Raw genomic sequence first — 24,844 nt, forward strand, 5'->3', positions numbered from 1 at the left:
ACTTTGCTCAGTGCCAATAATCCGAGTGTCAGCTAATGTGTAAAGATCTCGACATAATGTCTCATTAGCATACTTAGCTGCATACTATAAATGGATAACAGTTCTACAGTGTAATAGTACTGAGATTGAATAAACATCTGTTCATTAGTGGTGGGGGTATATACTGTTTAGATGTGGTGCCATTTCTCTCATCACATGCTACCCTGTTTAGATGGATAGCAGAATAAAATAAAAACTGCGTAAAATGCAGTATGTAAAATCGGGCTGCACAATGTTATGTAATACTCGCTGCACTGGAAATGCGAAGCAAAAAGACCCCAGCTATCCAATTGTCATCAATTAGTCCCGTAAAAGTGGAGCATAATTAAATTGTCAATATGCAAATATGTTTGTGGAACGGATCCGTTACTGGCATCACATGGGAGTGTAGTCCAATGTCCGTGGTGCTTTAGTTTTGCTGTTCCTTGGAACTACAGGACCCATAATTCCCTTTGTTGGCCTTAGAATGTCAAAGTCCGTTGGTGTGTGCCAGCAGAAGAGATTCGAAATTGCAAGTGTTCTTTGGAGATGCCCTAACTGAAACGGGTGTTTTAAATTTGATCCGAGGTTCAGTATGGGAAATAATAGTATCACACACCTGAATTCAGCAGCAGCTCGAAATATGATTCCTTGATACACATATCATAGAGGTCGAGGGAGACTAGTGTACATCAAAATAAGCAAGCCATGACAGACCTCACCGTTTCCGCATCAGCATCTACGGTGTCCAGTCTCCAAAGGGCGTCAGTATACCAGGTAAGGCTCTTCGTGCTTTGTGCATATATATATATATGGGACCGCTGCAGTCTAATTGACAACTACAGCTCCCAGCATACATCAGATGGATTCAGAATGGCAGCTGGATCAGATGTTACTCTCGTGAGTGCTGAGTTTTGCCACGCAAACGGGAGGGGGGGGGGGGGGCCGTGTGGCAGCTGGTGGCCCCGTAAATTAATTATTTAAAAGCTCCCTCATGTCCCTAACGTGTATATATATATATATATATATATGGGACCGCTGCAGTCTAATTGACAACTACAGCTCCCAGCATACATCATATGGATTCGGAATGGCAGCTGGATCAGATGTTACTCTCGTGAGTGCTGAGTTTTGCCACGCAAACGGGGGGGGGGGGGGGGCCATGTGGCAGCTGGTGGCCCCGTAAATTAAGTATTTAAAAGCTCCCTCATGTCCCTAACGTGTGTGTGTGTGTGTGTGTGTGTGTGTGTGTGTGTGTGTGTGTGTGTGTGTGTGTGTGTGTGTGTGTGTGTGTGTGTGTGTGTGTGTGTGTGTGTGTGTGTGTGTGTGTGTGTGTGTGTGTGTGTGTGTGTGTGTGTGTGTGTGTGTGTGTGTGTGTGTGTGTGTGTGTGTGTGTGTGTGTGTGTGTGTGTGTGTGTGTGTGTGTGTGTGTGTGTGTGTGTGTGTGTGTGTGTGTGTGTATATATATATATATATATATATATATATATATATATTTTCACTGAAAAAGCCATAGGTTTCACACGTTATAGTTAGCGGAAATTTTACTGATAAAAAACCAATGAAATTCCCCCGTTATAGTTAGTGCAGGCAACTATAACTCACGCGACCGCAATCCTCTGCTGATGCTAATACTGTATTTAGACACTTATTTGCCCATGTCTTCTTCCATACATTTTTAGCTATACATATATTACAAATATTTTTTTTTCATAAAGACACATATGTCATCAGCAGAAGATTGCGGTCGCGTGAGTTAAAGTTGCCTGCACTAACTATAACGGGGGAATTTCATTGGTTTTTTATCAGTAAAATTTCCGCTAACTATAACATGTGTGAAACCTATGGTTTTTTCAGTGAATTTGCAAGGTTTTTTAAATGCTAATTCCTAACTATAACGTGTGTGAAACCTATGGTTTTTTCAGTGAATTTGTACGGTTTTTTAAATGCTAAGTTACTTTACGCCATTCGTGGCGTGCGCGCCCACTTAACGCAGTTCGTTCCGTGCGCGCACCGTGCGCGCACAGTGAGCACGCGGTGCGCTTCGTGCGCACATGGAGGACATATGATGCACTTCGTTTTGAAAGGTAATATTTTAATTTTTCGTATATTTTATAAGCCATGCACAAATGGTGCCCTTCGGGCACCATTTGCACACGGGGTGGAGAGAGTGTGGATAATTTTTTTTTTTATTATTTTTTTTTTAAATATTTTAGTTTATCGATGCTCTAATAAGCCATGCGGGCACCAATTGCACACGGGGTGGAGAGAATGTGGATAATTATTATTTTTTTTTTAATTTTTTACCGTACGCGTACGGTAAGCGTAATCGGCGAAATTACCGAAAAAATAAAAATTCCGTTTTTGGCCTTGGGGGATCTTTGGGGACTCCCTCAACATGGCTATGTGTGTGGGAGCTGTCTAAACAGCCCCTTTACATGTTTTTGGGCTTTATATTTTAGAAATCACTCTCAGTGCGAGAGAGAAAATGGCAGCCGCCGCTTCCTGGTTTCGGCCGATTCGAATGTTTACTAAGATCTAAGAGCCAATCAGAATCGCGCTCGCGCACGCCACCGTACGCGTACGGTAAGCGTACCGTAAGCGCACCGTAAGCTGGCTCAGATATATATATATTGATTTAAAGGCTATTTTCTCAGAATCTACTGAACAGATTTACACCAAACCTACAAAAGGCACTTCCTTGACCTGAGGACTACCTCTCTGCCAAATTTCTAGTAATTCTGTTCAGCCGTTCGGGCTGTAGCCCTGTCTAAAGGTCCTATGGAAAAATGCATGGGAAAAACGCGTTTTGGGACCCCCATTTTATCTCAGCCCCCGCTTGACGAATCCCCCCGAGACTTTCAAGGTAGGAGCGGAGCGTAGCGCCCCACCTATTTTGAAAAATTTGCGAGGATTCGTCGACCGGCGTCAAAGTTATTCAAAATAGAATGTTGCGGATTTCCTATGGAAACGTGGTCCTAACTATAACTACCTACTGGCGACCGCCAGTAGGTAATATAATCCCATGAGACCCACCGGGATTCCTACCACAAATTTTAAAAAACGATTGGTTGCAAGTGCTCTGTTGACCCCCCGCCCCCCCTCAGACGGCCCACCACTGCGGGACTCCGAGTCTTGCAGAAGAGCAAGCGATCTAATTGGCTGGACGCAACATGAATGAAAATGTCACAGATGCCTTTACAGGACACTGGGGCTCAGTCCCCATGTACTGAACTTGATTTTGCAGAGGGACCTATCTAGAGCCAGAAACTTAAATTTCGTTTTTGGCCTCGTCTTGATCCTGCAGGAACGAGTGCGGCCCCCAGTGTGCTTACAAAAACATTTTAAAAGATGAGGCATGTGGTCTGTTGCTGGATGGATTAAGGCTGTACACAGAGAGGGATTGGCCTCTGTTGTAGATAAAAGGTAGTCCACAAAGGCCTTCTTCTGAGTTTGCTTTTATTAAGTAAGACGGGAAACACAAGAGCGGACTCTCCACAGCAGAAGCCAAACGCAACTGCCAAAGGAGAGAACACAGAAGCATGAAGCAACCTAGAACATGGTAAAAGGAACATTCCACAAGCTCAGAGAATGCACAACAAGCAGAACATGTACTACACATCTTCTTTCTTTCCAATAAAAAGAAAAGAAAAAGAAAAGGAAAAAAAAAAAAAAAAAAAAACACCTTAACACACAAAATCTTGCAAATAAGCTGGAGCTCTTCTAAACCTTTGAACCCTACCCCGTGGCAAAGGCAAAGGAAGAGGAATAGCATCTGGAGCAGAGTGAACACCAGAGGCACCAGAATCCCCCCACCCGCCAACCACATGAGAAGCAGGAGACACCAAGGTAGCCTCGTGTGGCAAGGGCGCCAAAAGATAGCCACTGTTACCTTCTGCTGAAGAAGATTCACACCCGCTGACCAGAGACCCACCCTTTTCATAAAGAGCCACCCGTCTAAAGTTCCAACACTCCCCATTATTCAGGATAACACAATTATCCAAGACCTTCTTCACAGTAAAAGGCCCCTTGAATTTAGACAACCCCCTTGCAATTCTACCACTCTTGACATTAACTAAGTCACCCACCCGAAAAGAACACCCAGTGGACGAAGAAACAACCCCAGAGGGATTCTTTTGCAGAGCCACCACTCGCTTCATCCAAGCAGGAACAAGTTTAGAACCCGGAGTGCGCCCTCTCATCAGTTGAAAAGGAGACAATTGACCGTCTACCAAGGGTGTGGTGCGATAGGCCCATAACATCTCATTAACCATTTTCCTTACAATGAGACCCTCAGAGGAAGCCATTTGAATAATGCCTTTCACCACTCTATTAGCCCTTTCACACATGCCATTTCCTTGAGGGTTGTACAAGGAGGTACGATGATGAGTAACACCACAACCCTTAAGGAAAGACTGCATTTCCAAAGAAGTGAGTTGTGTACCATTATCTGTGATGAGCACAGACGGAAGACCCTCATCTCTAAACAAAACACCCAAAAACCCAATTGTCCTTTCAGTAGTAATGTTGTTAGTGAACTCCACCACCAACCATTTTGAGTAAACATCAACAACCACAATAGCATACCTGTCCTTCTCATGAAGTTCACCCATTGGGCCAATAAAGTCCAAGCAAATACTGTGCCACGGTGAACCAGGGTTTTGTATGTGAGTTTGAGAGTTGCTGGGACCTACCTTAAGTCTCTTTTCGCCCTCCTTGCAAGTAGGACAATTCACCACCCAGTCCACCACCTGTGCATCCATACCCGGCCACCAGAAATTCTCTCTCAGCCGGCGTTGTGTGAGAGTTTGGCCTAAATGGCCCTCGTGGGCCAAAGCCAACAATTTCCTTCTCAGACCACCAGGAGGTACAAACCTTTCCCCTTTGACAATCAAATTATCCGTAACAAGAGAAAGATCCTCCAAAACTTTTAGAAAAGGACGTACCGAAACCGAAACTGTACTCTCTCTCCTAGAACCTAGCCTGATAAGCTTAATGACCTCCTGTAGCGTAAGATCGGCAGACATTTCACGCTCCCAATCAACAGCCTGAAAAACACCTTCTCCGACAAAGACAGCATCTTCGATAGAAGCAACAGCAACATCATCCTCAGATGAGAGCGGAGCTCCCACAGTCTTCCAATCTAGCGACAACCTAGAAAGACAATCAGCCTGTGTATTCCTCCATCCCTGGATGTACTGGACAGTGTATTGAAACTCCTGAAGCTTGGAAGCAAGCCTAGCTAATCTAGCCGAGCCTTTACCCGTCCCTCCCGGAGAGAGAATCTTAACAAGAGGCTTGTGATCGGTTTTGAGCACGAACTTCATGCCCCACAGGTAGGTACGAAAGTGTTCCACTGCCCATGAAGCTGCAAGAGCCTCCCTTTCGATAACCGAGTAATTCCTCTCAGCCTCTGTTAAAGTTCGTGACGCAAAAGCAACAGTACGCTCCTCCTGACCAGAGATTTGTGAAAGCATAGCTCCAAGACCGGTAGCACTGGCATCAACCGTGACCACAGAACTTTTCTTAATGTCAAACTGGGTAAGAACTTTTGCCTCGCAAATCTCTCTTTTAATAGCTTCAAAAGATTCTTGAACCTCTGTAGACCACACAAAGCTAACACCTCTCTTTAACAGTGACCTCAAACAAGAGGTTTTGTCAGAAAAGTTCTTGACAAACTTAGCATAGTACTCGATAAGCCCCATAAAGGACCGTAACTGGTCCTTGTCCTGAGGTTGAGGAGCAGAGAGAATCGCCCTACACAGATCCTCCTTCGGGCTCACCCCACTTGCACTAATGGTATACCCTAAGTAGTCTACACGCTCTGACAAGAATTTGCATTTATCCTTCCGCAATGTCAAACCAGCCACCAAAAGCCTGTCCAACACTATCTTGAGAGTGACATTATGTTGCTCCACTGAGTGCCCATAGATCAAAATGTCGTCTTGAAAGTAGACCGTATTACCCACACCCTCAAGCAGATTGGAGACCATCCTTTGAAATACGCTGGCAGCTGAATTAAGCCCAAAAGGCAAGCGAGTAAACTGAAACGTGCCAAAAGGTGTGATGAAGGCAGTTAAATGCTTAGAGTCCTTATGCAAGTTAATCTGGTGATAAGCACTTCTAAGATCCAGCTTAGAAAATACTTTAGCACCATGTAACGTAGTGACCAACTCAGATATATTGGGAAGAGGAAAGGTGTCGGCAACCACACAATCATTCAAAGATCTTAAGTCAACACAGAAACGGAGCTTGCCATCCGATTTCTTTGTGACGACTATGGGAGAAACCCAGGGTGACGCCTCGACTGGTTCAATCACTCCAGAGGCCAACATCTCATCGATCATGTTCTTAACCTCCTGTCTAACAACGATTGGGACTCGCCTGACCTTATGCTGCACAGGAATGGAGTGGTCCCTCAACACAATTCGATGAGAATACCCTTTGAGTTGACCCAAGCTTTCTCTAAATACAGCGCTAGCATCGCCCAAAATCTTCTCCAACTCATTATCCTCGATTATCATCACCTGTGGTGAAGCACGAGGGTTGACAATGATCGCCAAGTCATACTGGTGAACCCAACCCAGAATTGCCGGGCCTGACCTAGAAACATAAACTTTCCCTTGTATGTTCCTATAAGAAAAGACAATGTGTGCATTGAAGTACCCCAAAATGTCAATGGTCTCGCCTTGATAACCACCCGGGGAAATGTCTTTAGGCAAAAGATGCCTAGTACCCCAATTGAGCAAGAAAAGATCATGTGGGATAATAGTGTACCTTGAACCTGTATCCACCATTAGGTGAATTTCTTTGCCATCTATGATGAAAAGTGCCTTAGGCCTGACTTTGAGTTTGTCACTCAACACCACAGATGAATCACCATCCACAACCAAAATTTTGTGACCATCTTCATCAACAAATGCACTATCGTCCACAGAAGCCACAGAAGAACGAGTTTTGCTACGACAAACTCTCGCATAATGACCCACCCTACCACACTTCAAACATTCTAGTTTAGCTGCAAAGCAAAATTTAGAGTCTGAGGAGTGAACGGTACTCCCGCACCTGTTGCACATGCGAGTTACCGAGGACTTCTGTGTAGTGGGATTTTTGATGAAAGGAACTTTTTTCACAAGCTTCTTATTCTTTACCGCTGCTATGTCAGCTTGTTCTCCGGAAGAGTGAGTTTGTTCTGAGCATTCCTGACAGGAAATTTCGTTAACGTCACCAGAATTCTTCTTTTCAAGTTCCTTCATGTATCCTTGAGACTCCTCAACAATTTTAGCTAGGTCTATGGCTGTCAGTAGGTTAGGATTTTTCGCCGCCCAAAGACGCTCTTGGATCTTCTTGTTATTGCACTGTACAATAAGTTGATCCCTAATAAGTTCATCCGTCATTCCACCAAACTTGCATTTCACTGACATCTCTCTCAGCCTGGCAACAAAGTCATCGATAGATTCGCCTGTTCTTTGACTTTTTGTGTAGAACCTGTAACGATTCATGACTAAGTTCTCCTCCTTCGCATATCTTACCTCAAGCCTACCAGTGGCCTCCTTATATTCGTCAGGAACAGGTTGCCCATTAGCTTGTAGTGCTTGGGGTAAATAGCGAAAAATGCGTTGACCTTCTTTGCCCAAAGAACCTAGTAAGAGTGCTTTCTTACGTTTTGCGGAGTATTCTTGAGCATCTAGAGCATCCAAATAGTTGTCGAACATCGGGAACCAAGAAATGCTAGGTTGACCAGGCAGAGCCAGAAAACTAGGAGGAAGAACTACAGAGGGATTTTCATTTGTCATGGCTGACCCCGCTGAGCCCTCTACAGAACAGAGAATAGGGCTAAAACTGAAGAATGAAGAGAGAGAAACAATGCAAGGCGATAAAACAGTACCTGAAACCACAGCAGGTCGGATGAGACACACGACGCGTATGTCACCTCAGAGAACGAAACGCCAGCCAAATGCGCTCAAAAACCGAGTTCCGCACCTCGGTGGCTGACAGGGAAGGTTGTCCTGGAAACAGAACCAAACAAAGATGGCCGCCACGTCAATGACGCAGAGACGTGAGAGCGTAACTAGACGCTTGACGGTAACTGAGCAGAGAACTTCTAGCGTGACGAAGAGGATTCTTGCCGTGAACCACTCCGCGGTGAGGATTCCATGATGTCATCAGAGGAGGGGAACCTTGACGAGAAGAGGAGCTCCTGTCGCACCAACTGTCACTCCCACGCCGATCGTGCGCGGAACCAGAACTAGGCAAACAGGTAAGTTGCAAGTGTCTCTACAGCAGTAAAATTCAGACAAAACCTTCTCCGGAGCGAATCGTTTCAGACAGGTTTGGCTCTCCCTCACGCTTAACGCGTAAGACGCTTGACGCGTAAGACGATCCGTAGAAAGACCAACAAACGGAGAGTTGACCAAGCAGGAAAGCTCATCTGTTTGTATTGACTAGAGCCAGAGACAGTTCTGTAGGATCAAACTTTGGAGGGTGAAAGCGTAGAAATGTTCCGCTCTTGTGATGAAGACCAGAACGAAGTAGAACCAAGCGTGGGCTGATGAAAGAAATCGTCGCCAAAATTGTTGTAGATAAAAGGTAGTCCACAAAGGCCTTCTTCTGAGTTTGCTTTTATTAAGTAAGACGGGAAACACAAGAGCGGACTCTCCACAGCAGAAGCCAAACGCAACTGCCAAAGGAGAGAACACAGAAGCATGAAGCAACCTAGAACATGGTAAAAGGAACATTCCACAAGCTCAGAGAATGCACAACAAGCAGAACATGTACTACAGCCTCTCGAAGGGAGTTGGGTGCAGTGCCTGCAGACAACCTCTACCCCTCCACCCAACGTTGGCATGTGTGGTCGGCCGTGCGCGGTGAGGGGTTGGCAGCAAATGTATCATAATGTAACATTACTTTAAGTTTAATTTGAAAAAACATAGAAATTCACTGGGTAAAAAAAAAACAATGGTTAAAGCGAAGTTATCTGTGAGGAGAGTAGTAAGATTTGAAATTCCCTGTTTTTAAATGGTAGTGCTTTTTTAGTGAATTTCTAAGGTGTTTTTTTACCCTAAGTTAAAATCTTAACTTTCCTCACTGATAGTTGCAATTCAACTTTTGTTTTAAAGTGACGAGGTAAATTTACAAAGGATATGATGGTGTCAATGAAACATATCTTTTTTTTAAAAGTTTGCCGAATCTCAAAGAAACGGTAAACCTTATAGGTGAGAGGAGATGGTAAACAAATAGCAGGCAAGAAAACAGTATTTATTCCTTTCCACAGATCAGCCCACATTGGGCAAGTGCCTTGCCTGTTATGGTAGTCAGTATTCAGATGGATTATACTGGGCTTTGGAACACCCTCGCTCTGCCATCCTACTCCCCCATCACCCATGTCTGGTGGCTCAGTCCCCTTCTCCTCCTTTCCATTGCCATGGTGACCCCTCGTCATAACTGTGAATGGCATGGCCCATTCTCTCCTAAAAGGCTTCCCTGAGGGCGTTTCCCTGAGCCCTGTGAGATAGGGAGGTCAGCTCCCTTGCACGTCCTTGTATTCAACAACATACAAGAACGTATGTTGTCCTTCTGTGGATCTTTGCCAATGTTTCTGAATCCATATTTGGAAAAGTGAACAGTTTCAGAATAAAAACCTGGAGAGCCAAGCCAGAAGCCATAGGGATTGTTTTCTAATTCTTGGACAAAGCAGCCACCCAGGGTGAGCTACATGTGTGGTTTCTCACGGCTATACTCTTTAATGTTGGAAGATATAGAATCATTGCCTTCACTATGGAAGAATTGCATTTATTTATAGGTAATAAATAGCGCTAGCTAGACCGGAGGGTATCAGAGCGCTTTACATATAATGAGATTGCTTGATTGAAGTAAATACATATATACAAAGAAAATTGTTAGACAGCCAAGGTAGTTACAATATGAGCACATTATAAAAGTATAAATTAAGGGAGTAAATGACATAGTAGACAGCTGAAACAATCAATCGACCGCCGCAAGGGTCTAGTCGGTTTGGGTGTGAGCTTTGGGAACATAGTTCCGTTTGTGTGCGTGTTGAAGTCTTTATGGAGCAGTAGGTATTTAAGGTCCTGTTTAACCTTAAATACCTATTCTTTTTGAAGAAAGAGACCGAACAGTGAGTAGAGACAACACCCCAATATTCTGTACTAAGCCCCTCATTGTGATTTGGCAGGGAAATGGCAAATTAAGGTTGCATCCTACGTGACATTCAGAGTCCTACAAAAAGAGAAATTTAGTTCACAACTTCTACCCAACCGCACCCAAAACAAATTCCCCAGTAGTGCAGTTATACTGTGCCATAATTTAAATCGCATGTTATCCCTCATTCTTGTCTGTGGAACTCTAAAATAGGATGTGAAACCGTTCACCAGGGGAAAAAAATGCAACATTGGAATATTACCCTGGCAATTTTACTTCTCGTTAACACTGAGACCCTCATAGTGAGGGCCTAACTTTTCTGAACTCTGCAAAAACGTCTATCACACCTCATTGCCCACGCAGGGTCTTCGTCTCAATGCTCATATACTCCTCATACCAAGCATTATCTTGGTGGGGGCCTTTTAGATTGTGATCTGTGTACAGCCTAGAAAGTTGGAGATTCAGTTACACAGTTGTATGAAAACAATAGAAAAGCTTGAGAAAATGCAAAAAAAAATACATAAAGGGAAAATTTAATTGCTACGAAGTGGAAGATATTAAAAGTAATTTAGACTTTCAAAGAGATAAAGTCCCACAACCAACAAAAAATGACAGCAAACCATGTTACAACTATGTATGAAAACAGGGAATATTCAAGTGTATGAAAAAATGTACTTCTCGGGGTACAGAAATTTAAAATTGTAAAACAAAGTAGTGTTTAGATACCGGAGTGGTAGGAGAAAATCTAAGCAGACCACATTTTGGTAGTTGAATTTTTGCAAACTTTGCAATCAGATGTGCTATGGAGAGCCTTTATACTTGCTTGGGTCCTCAACTTATGTCAAGAAATTATATATTTGAGTACATACATCTATGCTTAATATACAAAAGAGAGAAATGAACATTAAAGGTGAGGTTGAAAAGATGTGCAACACAGCGTGCTCAGAATTAAAAGCAAGACTGATTTGCATATGGTTGGGTCTGAACTGGGGTGGCATGGTGAGCAAAAGAACAATGGATTTTACCCAGATCTCTTGACTGGGGGTGAATGTTTGATTTGCTCTGCATTCTGTCCATCATCTGTGTGTCTTTTGCTTTCTCGCCCTAAGTACGCCGAGTATGCCCAGACGAGGGTCCCGGGCTCATTGTGCTACTGGATTCAAGCTAGCCTGGCTGATGAGGGGAGATGCCCCAAAAGCAGTCCCAGGATGCTTGTTTCCAGTTCAGGGAGGACCTGGCTTGGTCATTTCGGGCTGGGCTGTTCCCATGAGGCTCATGGTCAAGACTGATTTGGCTATGGCTGGGTCTGAACTGGGGTGGCATGGTGAGCAAAAGAACAATGGATTTAACCCAGATCTCTTGACTGGGGGTGAATATTAGATTTGCTCTGCATTCCGTCCATCATCGGTGTGTCTTCAGAATTAAAAAGCAAGCAACTTTTTTTGTGCTCTGTGAGTAACTGTTGGGAGCTAAGTGAAGGCCTGTTGTAGAGGCCATGTGAGGGTCCACTGAAGGTACAGGAGGGTCTGTTGGGAGCTATGCGATGGCTTGCTCTGAAGTATGTCCATACAAGTGTCTGTTGAGGGATGTGGGGGTGTCTTTGGGAGATACGGAAGGATCTGTTCGTGGCCTTGTAATAGTCAGTTTGCAGCTCCATGAGGGACTGTCTGGGACAACCTGAGAGTCCGCTGTTGACTATGTGAGTGCCTACTGAGGACTATTTAAGGGTCTTTTGTGATTTCGAATGGGCTCTCTTTGGCACGGTCTCTTCCCTCAGTCCAGTCTGAGAGCTGCTGCAGCCTGATATATGGTGTCTGCAGCGAAGCTATCGGAGTGCCAGATCCAGCCTCGCAGAGCTCCTTGGGGAGTGGGAGTAAACCTGTATCCTTTGACAGCTCATCCTTACGGCTGTCTCCCCATCTGACAGCTTCCCTCAACACTGCCTCTCCTAGGCCAGCTCCCCATCACGGCTGCGATGAAGAGATGGGCCGTGCAGCAGGGATTAGCAGCGCATCATCTGAACAGGTTGTCAGCTGCGGTGACATGAGCACTGCTTGTCTGCCAGCCCGTACCGGCGGGGGCTAGCATCCGTCCATGAAACTTGCCAATCACTTAAGGGCCTGGCCCCGTCTGTTCTCTTTTGGATTTCAGCGTTACAGCTCAGTTAAAAAAAAAAAAAACTAAAAAAAAAAACACGTCACCAAACGATGCAGCTGCCATCATTCGTCTTTCATTGACGAAAAATGTTTATTCCAAAAACTGACATCAAATATTACCAAAGTAGCGTCACACTGAGAAACAAACAATGTTCACTAGAAAGCAATGCAAGTCGTCGGTAACAATGCTACAGTGGCCACAGAAAGAAATCATTTGGGCGAATCAAATAGTATTGGAAGGGGGTATAGCGCACGACCAACAAAGTTATTCAAGAAGACATGCAGCAGCGAAATTGAGCATCAGCTAAATGGGCCTCGCAATGCATGCTGGAAATACTGCCCCTCCCCCCTCACCGCAGCCAGCCATCCGTCCGTCCGGGATTACCTGCTTGTCGCTCAGGTTGCCCTGCAGCAAGGCGTCCATGAAGATCTGTCGAGGCATGCTCTTCCCGCGCCTTTCTCTCGCCAGCTTCTTTAGGACGGATTCCATCTCCATCAGGGCTGAGAACGAGAAACAGAAGAGTGGGTGACAAGGGACTGCCACGGACACGGCCCCCCCAGGAGGAGAGGGTGGCCGGCCCTAGCGCTTCGACTGCAAGATACCTTGGCACAGCCTCTTGGCGCAGAGATTAGCACTCATAAATCAAACATTAACAAAGAGGGGCTATTAAAAAGAAGCAAACCGATGGCGATACAACTCCCAGAAACATGATGCCCACTTTTTGTTTTTAAATAACGGTCTTTATTTCGCATTCAATAGGTTTTCACAGCACTGCCTATTTTAGCAGGTAAGTGAACCGAGGTCTATAGTGATCTGCTTCAGATCACACGAGGACGGGCTACTGGTACCAGACTCAACAATTTATGTATTTATTCACTTCATTTATAAAGTGCAAACTGCTCAAAAGCAGTGGGGAGTCTAGGCATGAACGTAAAATAAAACGCACATAAAAACTACATTTCCATTAACAATATTAAACTCATAAATAAGCAGGAATCAAAAAACCTAGTATGTTAGTAAAAAAAAATAATCATAGACATGAAACTAGCAAAACTATTTCTTGAAATTTAGGCTTCCATGTTTTAAACAAATAACATCTCCGGAGGTACTTCAATGGCTTAGTGAAGTTTGATAGCGGGCCATATTTCTTTTCTGACACGAGGACACATTTCCCCCACTCAAGTGGCGCTGAAAAGTCTCTATACTTGGGTATTTTTATGGACACTAAATGACCTCTTAGAACACAATGCAACAATCGCCTGACCCATAAGATAATGAATATCATTTGGACTAATTTTATTTAATACAAAGGTGTAATCGCACATCAATAATATAGGTTGACATCTCCATGGGAAATCCAATGCTTTTTATTCCTAGCAGCCTAGACTCCTACCCGTGACCAACTTGCACCAATCCTGGAAGCACAGATGTGTAGAGGGGCATCTGGCATTGCACCAAATTTGCTGTAGATTGGTCAAATGGTTCAAAATCACTACGGCAAGGCGGGTATTTGCTGCTACACAATGGGTATGCTTGGACAATACATCCCGTATTGTATGCACAACACTTTGTATTCCAGGTCTGGTGTCTGTGAGGACAAATGCATCCACTCCATTAACAGGTCTTTGACCCCATGCCCAAAAATCGAATCCCCGCAGGACAAATTCATCTTTCATCCTTCCAATGTTGATAAAGTGTGCCCTTGAGTTGGGCAACATTACACACCTGCTAAGATGTCCTAAGGGGTGAACACGCATGTTAGTACATGCTAACTTGACACTCAAGTGGTTCCTCCCAATGTAAGGAAAATAAAACAACCAAAACAATAGTAAAAGCCAGTGGGTAAACCAACTATCTTCTGAATACCTCAGCCAGCCTAGTCTGTTTAACAGATGCAGGAGAACCTGAAAGAACACAAGGCCTTTGCTCGGAACTCGGTGCTGCTCACACACCACCTCCCCGCGCCTGACCCAAGGGAGGAGTTCAATAATTACCTCCCTGTCTTTGCATAAAGGCTGGGGGCGCATGCACTGCTTTCTTACTACCCCCACACAGCCAAGTGTGGGCGGCATCGTTTAAACCCCTCTCATAGTGTCCAAGGACGGGAGGTAGAATTCCTCCCCCACCACAGCTTAAGCGAGGGAGAGGGACTAAAGCATGAACCGCTCCTCTCCTTGCCCAAGGTCAAGGTAGGAATTGGGCCCCACCCTGTTCAAGGGCAAAGGGAGGAAGGGTTGGGGCGGTATGAAAACAAGCATTTGCAATGCAATAGGTCTCGCATTACTAATAGTTTGAGGTATTGGTGTTGCAAATAATAATGCAACGCCAATAGCTCATACTTTCAGAAATGCAAGACCTAGTGCATTGGAAATGATTGCCAAGTGAGCCAGGAACCATCACTGTATGTCTCAGTGCAGTACCGAAGCTGCTCCTTGAGCTTCCTAGTGAGCAAGGCACCAGCACTGCATGTCTGGGTGCAGTACCGCAAGCTGCTCCTAGAGGTCCCTAGTGAGCAAGGCACCAGCACTGCATGTCTAGGTGCAGTACTGCAAGCTGCTCCTAGAGGTCCAAAGTGAGCAAGGCACCAGCACTGCATGTCTAGGTGCAGTACTGCAAGCTGCTCCTAGAGGTCCCCAGTGAGCAAGGCACCAGCACTGCTTGTCTAGGTGCAGCACCACAAGCTGCTCCTAGAGGTCCCTAGTGAGCATCATAAACTTTGAAGATATGGTAAATCCACCCAACCCATAAAGCATTGAATGCAAGCCAGTACCACGAGTACATTCAAATAGATATGACCATATATACACAAATAATAGCTTTGAAATGTGACAGAAGAATTAATATATTAATTCCGGATTATGTTGTACTCTATGTGGAGCTGATGAAGGGAAATTTATAGTCTAATATAAAATGTGAGATGTGTAGGTGCAGCACCGCAAGCTGTGCCTAGATGTCCCTAGTGAGCATAATAAACTTTGAAGATATGGTAAATCCACCCAACCCATAATGCATTGCATGGAAGATAGTATCACAGTACATCAATATATATACAATGAGTAGCTTTGAAATGTGACAAAAGAATTATTATATTAAGTCCGGATTAGGTTGTACTCTATGTGTAGCTGATGAAGTACATTTTTTATAAGGTCTAATATAAATGTGAGATGTGCTAGCGAGTAAAGTAATCACTGCTAACCTTGTTTAGGAACAAGTGAGTGTCCTGTCTGAAGGCCTTTAAGAAAATAGTGCCTTGAGGTTGTAATTAAAACCTAGGGCGTAACAACAATGTAATACGGGGTGTCCTCATGGGAGGTTACAAAAAGAAATGTGAAAAACCAAAAAGAATCCACCTTGAACACAAGAAATAATAATATCCTTACAAAGTATATTTACCATTGTTCATGAAATGTGTGTTCCCTACCAATGTGTAGGGAAACACAGAGAGCCACGGAGAGGTTTCGTCCAGAGCAAGTGAGCAGCTTTGACATATGTATGACTACAAAGCGCTCCTCCCCTCCCGTGATAATAGCTCATGGGGCTAAAGTGTGGTAATAATAGTATTAATTTAATCAACGATACCTATCAGGATACAGTACTGAATGCATTACACATAGTATATTCACTCCTAAGTGCTTCCACGTCTTCGTTGGCCGTAGCACGCCCCGTCCTGCAGCGGGCGGGAAGAACCCAATGATGAAGCATGCCACCAAGGGACCTTTTGTGGGGTAGGGTTATTTTTACAACACATTGTGTTTTCCTAAACATTGGTAGGGAACACACATTCCATTAACAGTGGTAAATATACTTTGAAAGGATATTATCATTTGTTGTGTTCAAGGTGGATTCTTTTTGGTTTTCCATGACGTATAGAGGAGGACGAGTCCACATTCTGTTTTCACCTCTTCACTCCCTCTCTTGTTTATTAGTAGGTTACAAAAAGAGACACAGAGTTACTAAGGAGGGACTACAAAGCCTAATAACCAATGAAAAGCCACTATTTACAAAGGACAGGGACAGGAGCCAATTAAAAAGATGGGTGGGAAGTAGGCAGAGCTTTATTCACATATCCCGAATACAGCATGTCTCGAAGAGACAGCGCAAGCGCTGCCTAGGTGAGACCTAAAAAGGAGTGGGTCTCAACTAACACACTCCACTGTGACCTTTGCAGTTATACAGGTGAAGGGGGACTGGGTCAGATGTCGCTTGTTCCTAGGACTCTAAGCGGGCCGGGTCCAAGGCCCGTAGTAATCAAGAAAGGACATTGAAACAGGTCGTTATCGGCCCATAAACCCACATCCTTAACTGTATTGGCAAAAACAGTGATGGAGTTCTGAACAATGAATCCATGGCAGTAATTTAGTTTCCGTTTGTACTTCAGGTTTTAATCTTGCATTCCTTAAAGTGTTTGCTGTTTCCAGTAAGTGGTGTTTCTGAATTATTTTGGTGTAGTATATTACTCATGTATAGTGCACACCTTGAACTGAGTAGCCTCCAGGCGCTTAAAAGGGGACCACAATTGAGAGCTCTGGAGTGGAGGCTGAAGGCCTTGTGACTTTCTCACAGTGGCGGTCAGTGAATCAAAAATGTGCTTAGAGTGCATGGTCATTCAATCCATGGGCTCTCTCTACTGCACCCATGGAGCAATGGTTAGGTATTCCAGTTGCAATTAGAATTCTGTGCAAATGTTTGTGAGGAAGATGTGGAGAGGGGAGCGAAAAAGGGCATACATGTTCACAGAGTCAACTTAAGAGGAGTGATTGAGACACTGAAGACCACTGCGCCTTCCGCAGGCTCAGTAATGTTTATATCATAGTATAACAATCCCAGAATTGAAGCATTTCCAATATTATTTACAACAAAATCATCTGAAACAGCTAACAGTCATTGACAAGGCCATTTGCCCTGGGTGGTTTCAGGTGTGTGTCAGTTGCATTATATATCTGGATGCAACAATAGAAAGCTCAGAACGGAAGCACAAACGGCATGGGTGGCACAACATGGGAATCACAGAAGTATAGTTAAGCCACACCAATAATTATATAGGCCATACCCCTTTTAGAGACTCCCCACTTGTTTCATACCACATACGCCTGTTCCCAAATGAAAAAAAAACCAGGGCACAGGATCGGGTGATGTTTGGCCCACACCTTGGCCCTCAGAATTTTGCAGGTCACAGAGGAACATGGCACATGGCTCCTGCTCTTTCATGACCTGCACAATGCGCATGGTTCAAGAGCGGGTGAGATATGATCTGCCCCTGATCACTCCACCCCCATGCACCAGAGCAAGGGCAGGGGGATGGATAATATTAATTTCCTTTGGCAAGGCGGGACTAGAATTTATGACACACTCCGGCTGCCATTGGCAAAGGCGGGTGGTCATCGCATAGTGGCAAATAGAAAAGTGGTGGGAATCTCACAAAGATGCTGCGATGGGAACAAAGGGGGATGCAGTGGCAGGGTGACCTAAGTAGGGCAGAAGCACGCAGAGAGGCTGCAGGGGTGCAGGCACACAGAGGGGAAGAGGAGGGGACACAGAAGAGCTTACAGAATGTGGGGACACATAAATAGGTTGCAGGATCATGGCACAGGCTACAGTGAGGCATAGGGACACAGAGGACCAGCATGGGTAAGGACGAGTTGTACACAGAAGCTGCAGTAAGGACAGGGGCACACACAGGGGCTACAGGGGCAAATTGGGTTAGGGTAGTTAGGCAGAAGACACAGACTGGGGAAGCGGGCTACAGAGAAAGGTAGTGGGGCCAGGGCAGTAACACAAAGAGGGAAAGATCAGAGAGAGGCTGCAGGAGCACAACAGGGAAGTAAAGGACACACAAAGGGGACGAAGAGAGACAAGACACATATAGAGGCCTCAGTTTCTAGGAGGGACAGCAAAGACACAGATATATTGAGTGGGTGGAGGGGCACACTGAGGTCAGCCGCGGTTGGGGAGGGATGGGCAGTACAAAGAAGCTACAATGGGGAAGAGGCACACACAAGGGCTGCAGGAACTCAAGAAGAAGAGTGAATATAAGGAAAGTGGAAGATGTGTAGAGGGGCTGCAAGGGCAGGGTAACACATAGGGACTTCAGGGAGGGAATGGCTAAACAGAGGGGGGGTGGGGGTAATGTGGATACATGGAAGGTAGGCAGAGGAACACACAGAGGCACATACAGAGGTTGCAGGAGTGAGAATGGAACACAAAAGGGTCAGAATGGAAAAAGGGGTCACACAAGGGAGCTGTGAGGCACCCACAGGAATAGGGCCGGACAACACAAAGGGTGCAGGATGGACAGGGACACTCAGAGGGGTTCGAGGGTGGGTACATTTATAAAACATTTGTTTAGTTTTTTTCCATTCATAATCCTTATCAGTTGGTTCCAATATCAGTTAAGAATTATTGTTTTCATCTTATGTCTGAAACAAAACAAACTAAGAGGAAAAACAAGTAGAGCTGTCACAATTGTCTTTTACATTCCTTTAGCGCCTATCCTTCCAAATTATCAGATGGATCAATCTATATGCTTCCATACTGCCATGTACCCATTGTCCCTCCTGTGAGTTAATTTGTTCCCATTTCTCAACAGCATGTCTTGATAGACAACCAATCAATTAGTACATATTTCACAACTACCCCCATATCGATCAAGATCTTTGGTTTTAGTCATGTCGTGTAGTTTCCACCCACTATTAGGAACTGCATGTTTGGGGGCAACATAAACTTAGGATGGTGCCAGACTGATTTCATGCACCCCCGCAAGATATGTCACCCCTTGGGCCAGCTAGCTCGCAGTGCCACTATTTTTTTTTTTTTTTTTTTTTTTTTTAAATGTTTTTATTGACTGCAAAACAGGGCATAATCATGAACATATCCGCGTGCCACCAACCTGGGGCCCGCCTTCTTTTAGATTATCACAACCAACTGTACCGGCTATCCCACATCCCGGAGGTCGGGCATCGCCGTGAATGACTGAATTAATATCCCCTGCTTCTCGAGCGTCCCTCCATCGCGACGCTCTTGTACAGGGCAAGCCCCCTGCCGGTGGCCGGGTCTAGAGTGCTCCTCCCCCCAGAACGTAGGGCACAGTCTCGCATTTTTTGGCCATAAACTCCCAGCCCCCTTCCTCCCCCCACGATTCCCCCCAACTCCCCTAGCCCACCCATCCCAACTAAACAATTGAGGTCCTAAGTCAGTCGCAGCCCCATTCGTCTCCCGCACTCAGCCGCCCCTCATTCTCCTCATGCGTCCCCCATACCATCACTGCTCCCGGAAGCTTCCTCTACTGTAGTCTCCGTATCAGGACCCCCTTCCGGGCTCCCCGCGACAGTCTCCCGACCGCTCAGGTACTCCACGTATAATTCCCAGAAGTTTTTAGGCCGACTACGCGGTGGCAGCAACTCACTGAACCTCTCCGCTTGGGTGCAGCAGTATAGCACATCTCGCTTCCACTGCTCCACCGTGGGCACGGGGCCACGCATCCAGCTCATCGCAACTCGTCGCTTCGCAACAAGCATCCCCATATCCACCAGGCGTCGGGCCGCCTTCGGCACCACTCTGGAATGCCCCAATAACGCCACTGCCGGGTCCAGAGCCAGCGCTACCCCCGTCACCCCCACTATCTGTTGGAATACCGCTTCCCAGTAGCTGTATATGCCCGGGCAGTGCCACGCTAGGTGTAGGAAGTCCGCAGCCGGGTGTGTGCACCGTTCACATACAGGGTCGTCACGCAGTCCATATCTATGCAAGCGCTCTGGTGTGTAGTAGTACCTGTTGAGGAACTTGAAATGGACGAGTCGATGTCTGCCATGCAGAGAGATGCGTTTGATCCCCGTGCAGCAGTACGCCCACATAGCATCGTCAATTGTGATCCCTAAGTCCCTTTGCCAGTCCAGCCTGCTTTTTGCAAACTCGTGCACCCTATGAGATTGCGCCATTCGGTACAGCTTAGAGATCAGCCCGCGGGGGTTATCATTCTTAATTATGTATGTCAGTTCCGGAACCTCCGCCGGCTCCTCCATGTCACCCCCCAACAACTGTTTCCAGGCATGTCTAACTCTGTGATACTGAAAACGCTGCAGCTGCGTGCCCTCGATGCCCAAGGCCGCCACCGCCTCCCACGTCTTGACTTGGCCGTCAGCAAACATGTCGCCCACGGTGTGTACACCCATCTCGCGAAGTGTTCGCCGCACTGCTTCCTCATTACAAGGGGCCAGCCACACCGCCCAAGCAATTGACATTGCCGGTGAATATAGCTGCGCCCCCGATTCGCGCTGCAGTATACAGTTCCAGGCATGCCTAGTGGAGTTCAAGGAATCAAGGAATCCCGTGCGACGATCCGGATGCCCAAAAATGACCGCGGGGAGCGGTAGCGGCGCCGCAAATAATGTCTCTAACGTGAGATACGGGACAGTCTCACCCCCGTGGATCCAGCTATGCGCCTGAGCCCCCTGCGCCACCCGATAATACAGCTCCATGTCGGGTGCTCCTAGGCCACCCATCTGGTAAGGTAGCGTCAGCACTCTCCAGCTTGTCCGCGCCTGCTTGCCACCCCACGCCAGCCTTAGCATTGATGCCTGTAGCCGCGCGAAGAAAGCGCGTGACAGCACCATGGGGATGTTCGCAAACAGAAACAGAAACCGAGGGAGCACCACCATTTTCATGATGGATATGCGCCCCAATAACGAAAGGGGCAGCTTGATCCAGGTCTCCACGTCGTCCTCCAGTTTACTGATGGCCCTCCCGTAATTCTCAGACAGCACCACTTCTGAGTCCCTATGGAGCTGTATCCCCAGGTATCGGATCGGGTCCTCCGACTAGCGCAACGGGTATTCCATATCAAATGGGGTCGTGACCGGTGTCAGCGGGAACATGATCGACTTGTCCCAGTTAACCTTCAGCCCGGAGAGCGCTCCAAATTGAACAACCTCCCTCAGTACCGGGGCCAGGTTATTTTCTGGGTCCCGGACATACAGCAGGGTGTCATCTGCATACGTGGATATCGTTATCCTGTAAGTTGGAAAATTAATACCTCGCAGGCTATGGTATTCACGCATAGCGCATGCCAGCGGCTCCGCCACCAGGGCGTACAGCAGAGGCGATAGGGGGCAGCCCTGCCTCGTGCCCCTCGAGATTGCTATTGGTTCCGTGACTCGATCGCCCAATCGTATTCTCGCCGTGGGGCTACTATACAGCACCCCTATCATTTGGAGGAAGATCGGGCCTAGCCCCATTCTAGTCAGGACCTGTCGCATGAATGGCCATTCGACAGAGTCAAAGGCCTTTTCCATGTCGAGGAAGACAGCGAGCGCGCGCACGTCAGGGCGAACATGTTGCATGACGCCAAACACTGTCCGCAAATTGTATGTGAGGTTCCTGCCGGGCATGAACCCTGCCTGCTCTGGGGAGACCAGCTCGGGAGCGAGTAGGGCCAACCGGGTGGCCAGGACCTTGGCATACAGCTTCGCATCCACGTTGAGCAGCGATAGTGGTCGATAGGAGCTGCACTCATCGGGTGGTTTTCCCGGCTTTGGAATAGCGACCAATAGCGCCTCGCGCATGGACGGTGGCATATGTCCCTTAATGCACATATCGTCGAACAGCGTCGACACGTGCGGCAAAAGCTGGTCTATAAAAGCGCGGTAGAACGCGACCGTGAGTCCATCAGCTCCAGGGGCGCTCTGCGCCTTCATGCCCGCCAGAGCCTCTAGAATTTCATCCCTCTCGACAGGCAGGGATAGAAACTCCCTGTGTTCGTTCGCTAGGAACGGCAACTTTATATAGTCAAGGTAGTCCCCTATGCTGTCTTCCATCCCCGCCTGCCGAGAAGCGTAGAGCGCGGCATAATACGTCCTGAATCGCTCCACCACCTCCTCATCTGTCAGGAGCAGCGAGCCATCCCCCGACTTGATCTGCGTGACGGCAGGTCTGCGTCTGCTAGCCTTGAGCAGATTAGCTAACACCGACCCCGGTCTATCACCCTCACCATAAACCCTGGCCGTAGCGTACTTCCCTAAATGCAGCACCTCTGCATCAGCAGTTTCGTGGTACTCTGCCAGGAGTGTTTTTAGCTCCGCAGCAGCGTCCTCTCCACCCGTCTCCAGCAGTCTTGCCTCAAGTGCAGCCAGGTCACGTTCCTGCGTCGCAAGGCGTCGCCGGATATCTCGGAGTACCCCCGAGTGTTTGGCCATCGCCAGACCGCGAATGTGGACCTTAAAGGTCTCCCAAACTGTCTGGAAGTCCTCCACGGAGCCTAGATTGGTGGCAAAGAATAGCTCGATCGCGGCCGTCAGCTCCTCCTTGAACAGGGGATCTTGCAGCGAGTATGGGGGAAATCGCCAAAGTAACGGCGGGGGGACCCTTCTGGGCGCCGTCAGGGAGATCAGTATCGGCGAATGGTCGGAAAGCGTGCGCGGGAGTACCGTGCACTCGCGTATCTGCGGCAGGAGGGGCGCAGATAGTAGCCAGTAATCTATACGCGTATGCAGGTTATGGTATGCGGAGTAATGTGTGTAGCCCCCTATTGCCGGGTTACGAGTTCTCCACAAATCAACGAGATCCAAACAGAGCATACCTCGAGCAATCGCCTTCGCTGCCGCCGGTTGCGCTCGTTTCGGGCCGCCTGAGCGATCCAGCTCCGGGTCCAAAACTACATTAAAGTCGCCGCCCCAAAGCACATGCCGCGCGCCTGCATCCCCCACCGCCGCTGTCAGCGCTGTGAAAAACTCAGGGCAGTCATAGTTCGGCCCATAACAGTTAACCAGGAGTAAATCCATGCCCTTTCCCTGGAAGCGCGTGAGCGCATACCTGCCCGCGTTGTCCGAGGCCATGTACTGCAATCTGTGCTCCACCCGCGGGCTCACCCACGTCAACACCCCTCGAGAGTGTGTAGTGAACCCCGCCGCATGTGCCTCCCTAAGGTCCCTAGTGCGTAGGATAGGGCTGTTGTTAGGGAGATGTGTCTCCTGTAGGAAAGCTATATCTATCCTATGCCTCTTAAGATAGTGCACCACCTTTCGGGCTTTGCGGTAATCATTAAGTCCCCTTACATTCCAAGTGAGGATTCTTAGTGTGTCGTGCCTCTCAGGTGTGGCCGCTTCGGTGTCAGCCATAGCTTGCTCTAGGGTGCAAATCCTTCAACTGAGCGCGTCGCCAAGCGCAGGAGCTTACAAGCAGATCAAAACGCGCACCCCGACTTAGTGACCTCAAACCCCCGTAACTCAAACCCCTCCCTCCCCCCCACCCACAGAAGACCCACCCCAACTCGGCCTTGCAGATTCCCAAACTTGGGCACCCCTTACCTCCCGCCACCCCACCCATAACTTTGAACCCTTAAAGGTGTGGGACGTACACGCGGGCGGAGGTCGCTCAGCGCTCACACACTAGTGTGGAAGCACCTAACACCTAACTGCCGCCGCCCGGTCCAGCGAGCCACTGTTATATCTCCCAGTCCCTCCCTCGGTCCTCCCAGATTGGAGGCCCCAGCAGCGTCAACTACAACCCTATACAGGATTAGAGCAATTGGGGGATGAGTCACTGTCAATGTGAGTCACTATAGCGCCGAATCAGGGGGGGGGGGTGCATCTCACAATGTACTGTACCCCATAGCGATATAGTCCAAACTCCCCCCACCCGTGCCCTCCAATGCTTACATCTCTTCCTCCAATCCTGTCACCCCAAATGTACCAACTAGGTGGGACCTGCACTCATGGTCAGTCCTGTGTGTCCAGGTCTTCGGCTCTCTCATCCCCCCGCGGCGACGTCACCGGACTCCGGCGCGGCTCCTTCGCCCAGTCTTTCAATGCCTTCTGGAGCGCTTTAGGGTCTTGGAAAATGTGCGACTTGCCCTGCCGGTTGACTCGCAGCTTAGCCGGGTACAGCATTGCATAGTCCACTCCCAGTTCTCGGAGTTGCTTTTTGGCGGGGACAAACTGTCGCCTGGCCTCCTGGACCCGGGCCGTGAAGTCCGGGTAGAGCGAGATGGGCGACCCCTCGTAGAACAATGTCTTCTTTTCCCGGGCCGCTCTCAGCGCTGCATCACGGTCCCTATAATTCAATAGTTTCGCTATGACCGGCCGGGGCGGTGCACCCGGCGGGGGCCTTGGGCCCAGGGACCTGTGCGCTCTTTCCACCACAAACATCCCGGAGAACACATCCTTCCCCAGCAGCGCAATCAACATCGTTTCTACGAAGGTCTCCATGCGGCCCGTGGCAGTGGACTCCGGCAGGCCAGTGATTCGCAGGTTGCATCGCCGAGAACGGGCCTCTAAGTCCTCCGTTTTGTCCTGCAGCATCTGCAGTTGGCGCTCGAGCTTCCTGTGGTCGCGATCCAGTGTCGTCTGCGCGCCCTCCACCTCCGATATGCGACCATCAGCCTGGTCCAGGCGTTCCGAGTGCTTGTCCAGGCGTTCCCCCATGCGGTCCATTCGGTAGGAGAGCGCGTCAATCTTCGCGCCCAGGGCAGTGATGCCGCTCTGCAACCCCTTCTCCATGGACAACAAGAGGCTCCGCA

The 24,844-nt window shown here is 47.7% G+C and overlaps 1 protein-coding gene across 5 annotated transcripts in view; it reads right to left on the reverse strand.

Annotated features, from left to right (window-relative positions):
* Positions 1-24,844, reverse strand: part of CYP20A1 (cytochrome P450 family 20 subfamily A member 1) — a 279,688-nt gene that overhangs the window by 163,363 nt on the left and 91,481 nt on the right. For all 5 annotated transcript variants that reach the window (XR_014980004.1, XR_014980003.1, XM_085648947.1 and 2 more), the window contains exon 7: positions 12,721-12,836. Coding sequence is in view for 3 of the 5 variants with exons in the window: in XM_085648947.1 (XP_085505073.1) it covers positions 12,721-12,836 (116 nt within the window). In the remaining 2 variants the exon portion in view is untranslated. The remainder of the gene's footprint in view (positions 1-12,720; positions 12,837-24,844) is intronic.

The sequence above is a fragment of the Triturus cristatus genome, chromosome 3_2, assembly GCF_964204655.1.
Source record: "Triturus cristatus chromosome 3_2, aTriCri1.1, whole genome shotgun sequence".
Lineage (NCBI taxonomy): Eukaryota > Metazoa > Chordata > Amphibia > Caudata > Salamandridae > Triturus > Triturus cristatus.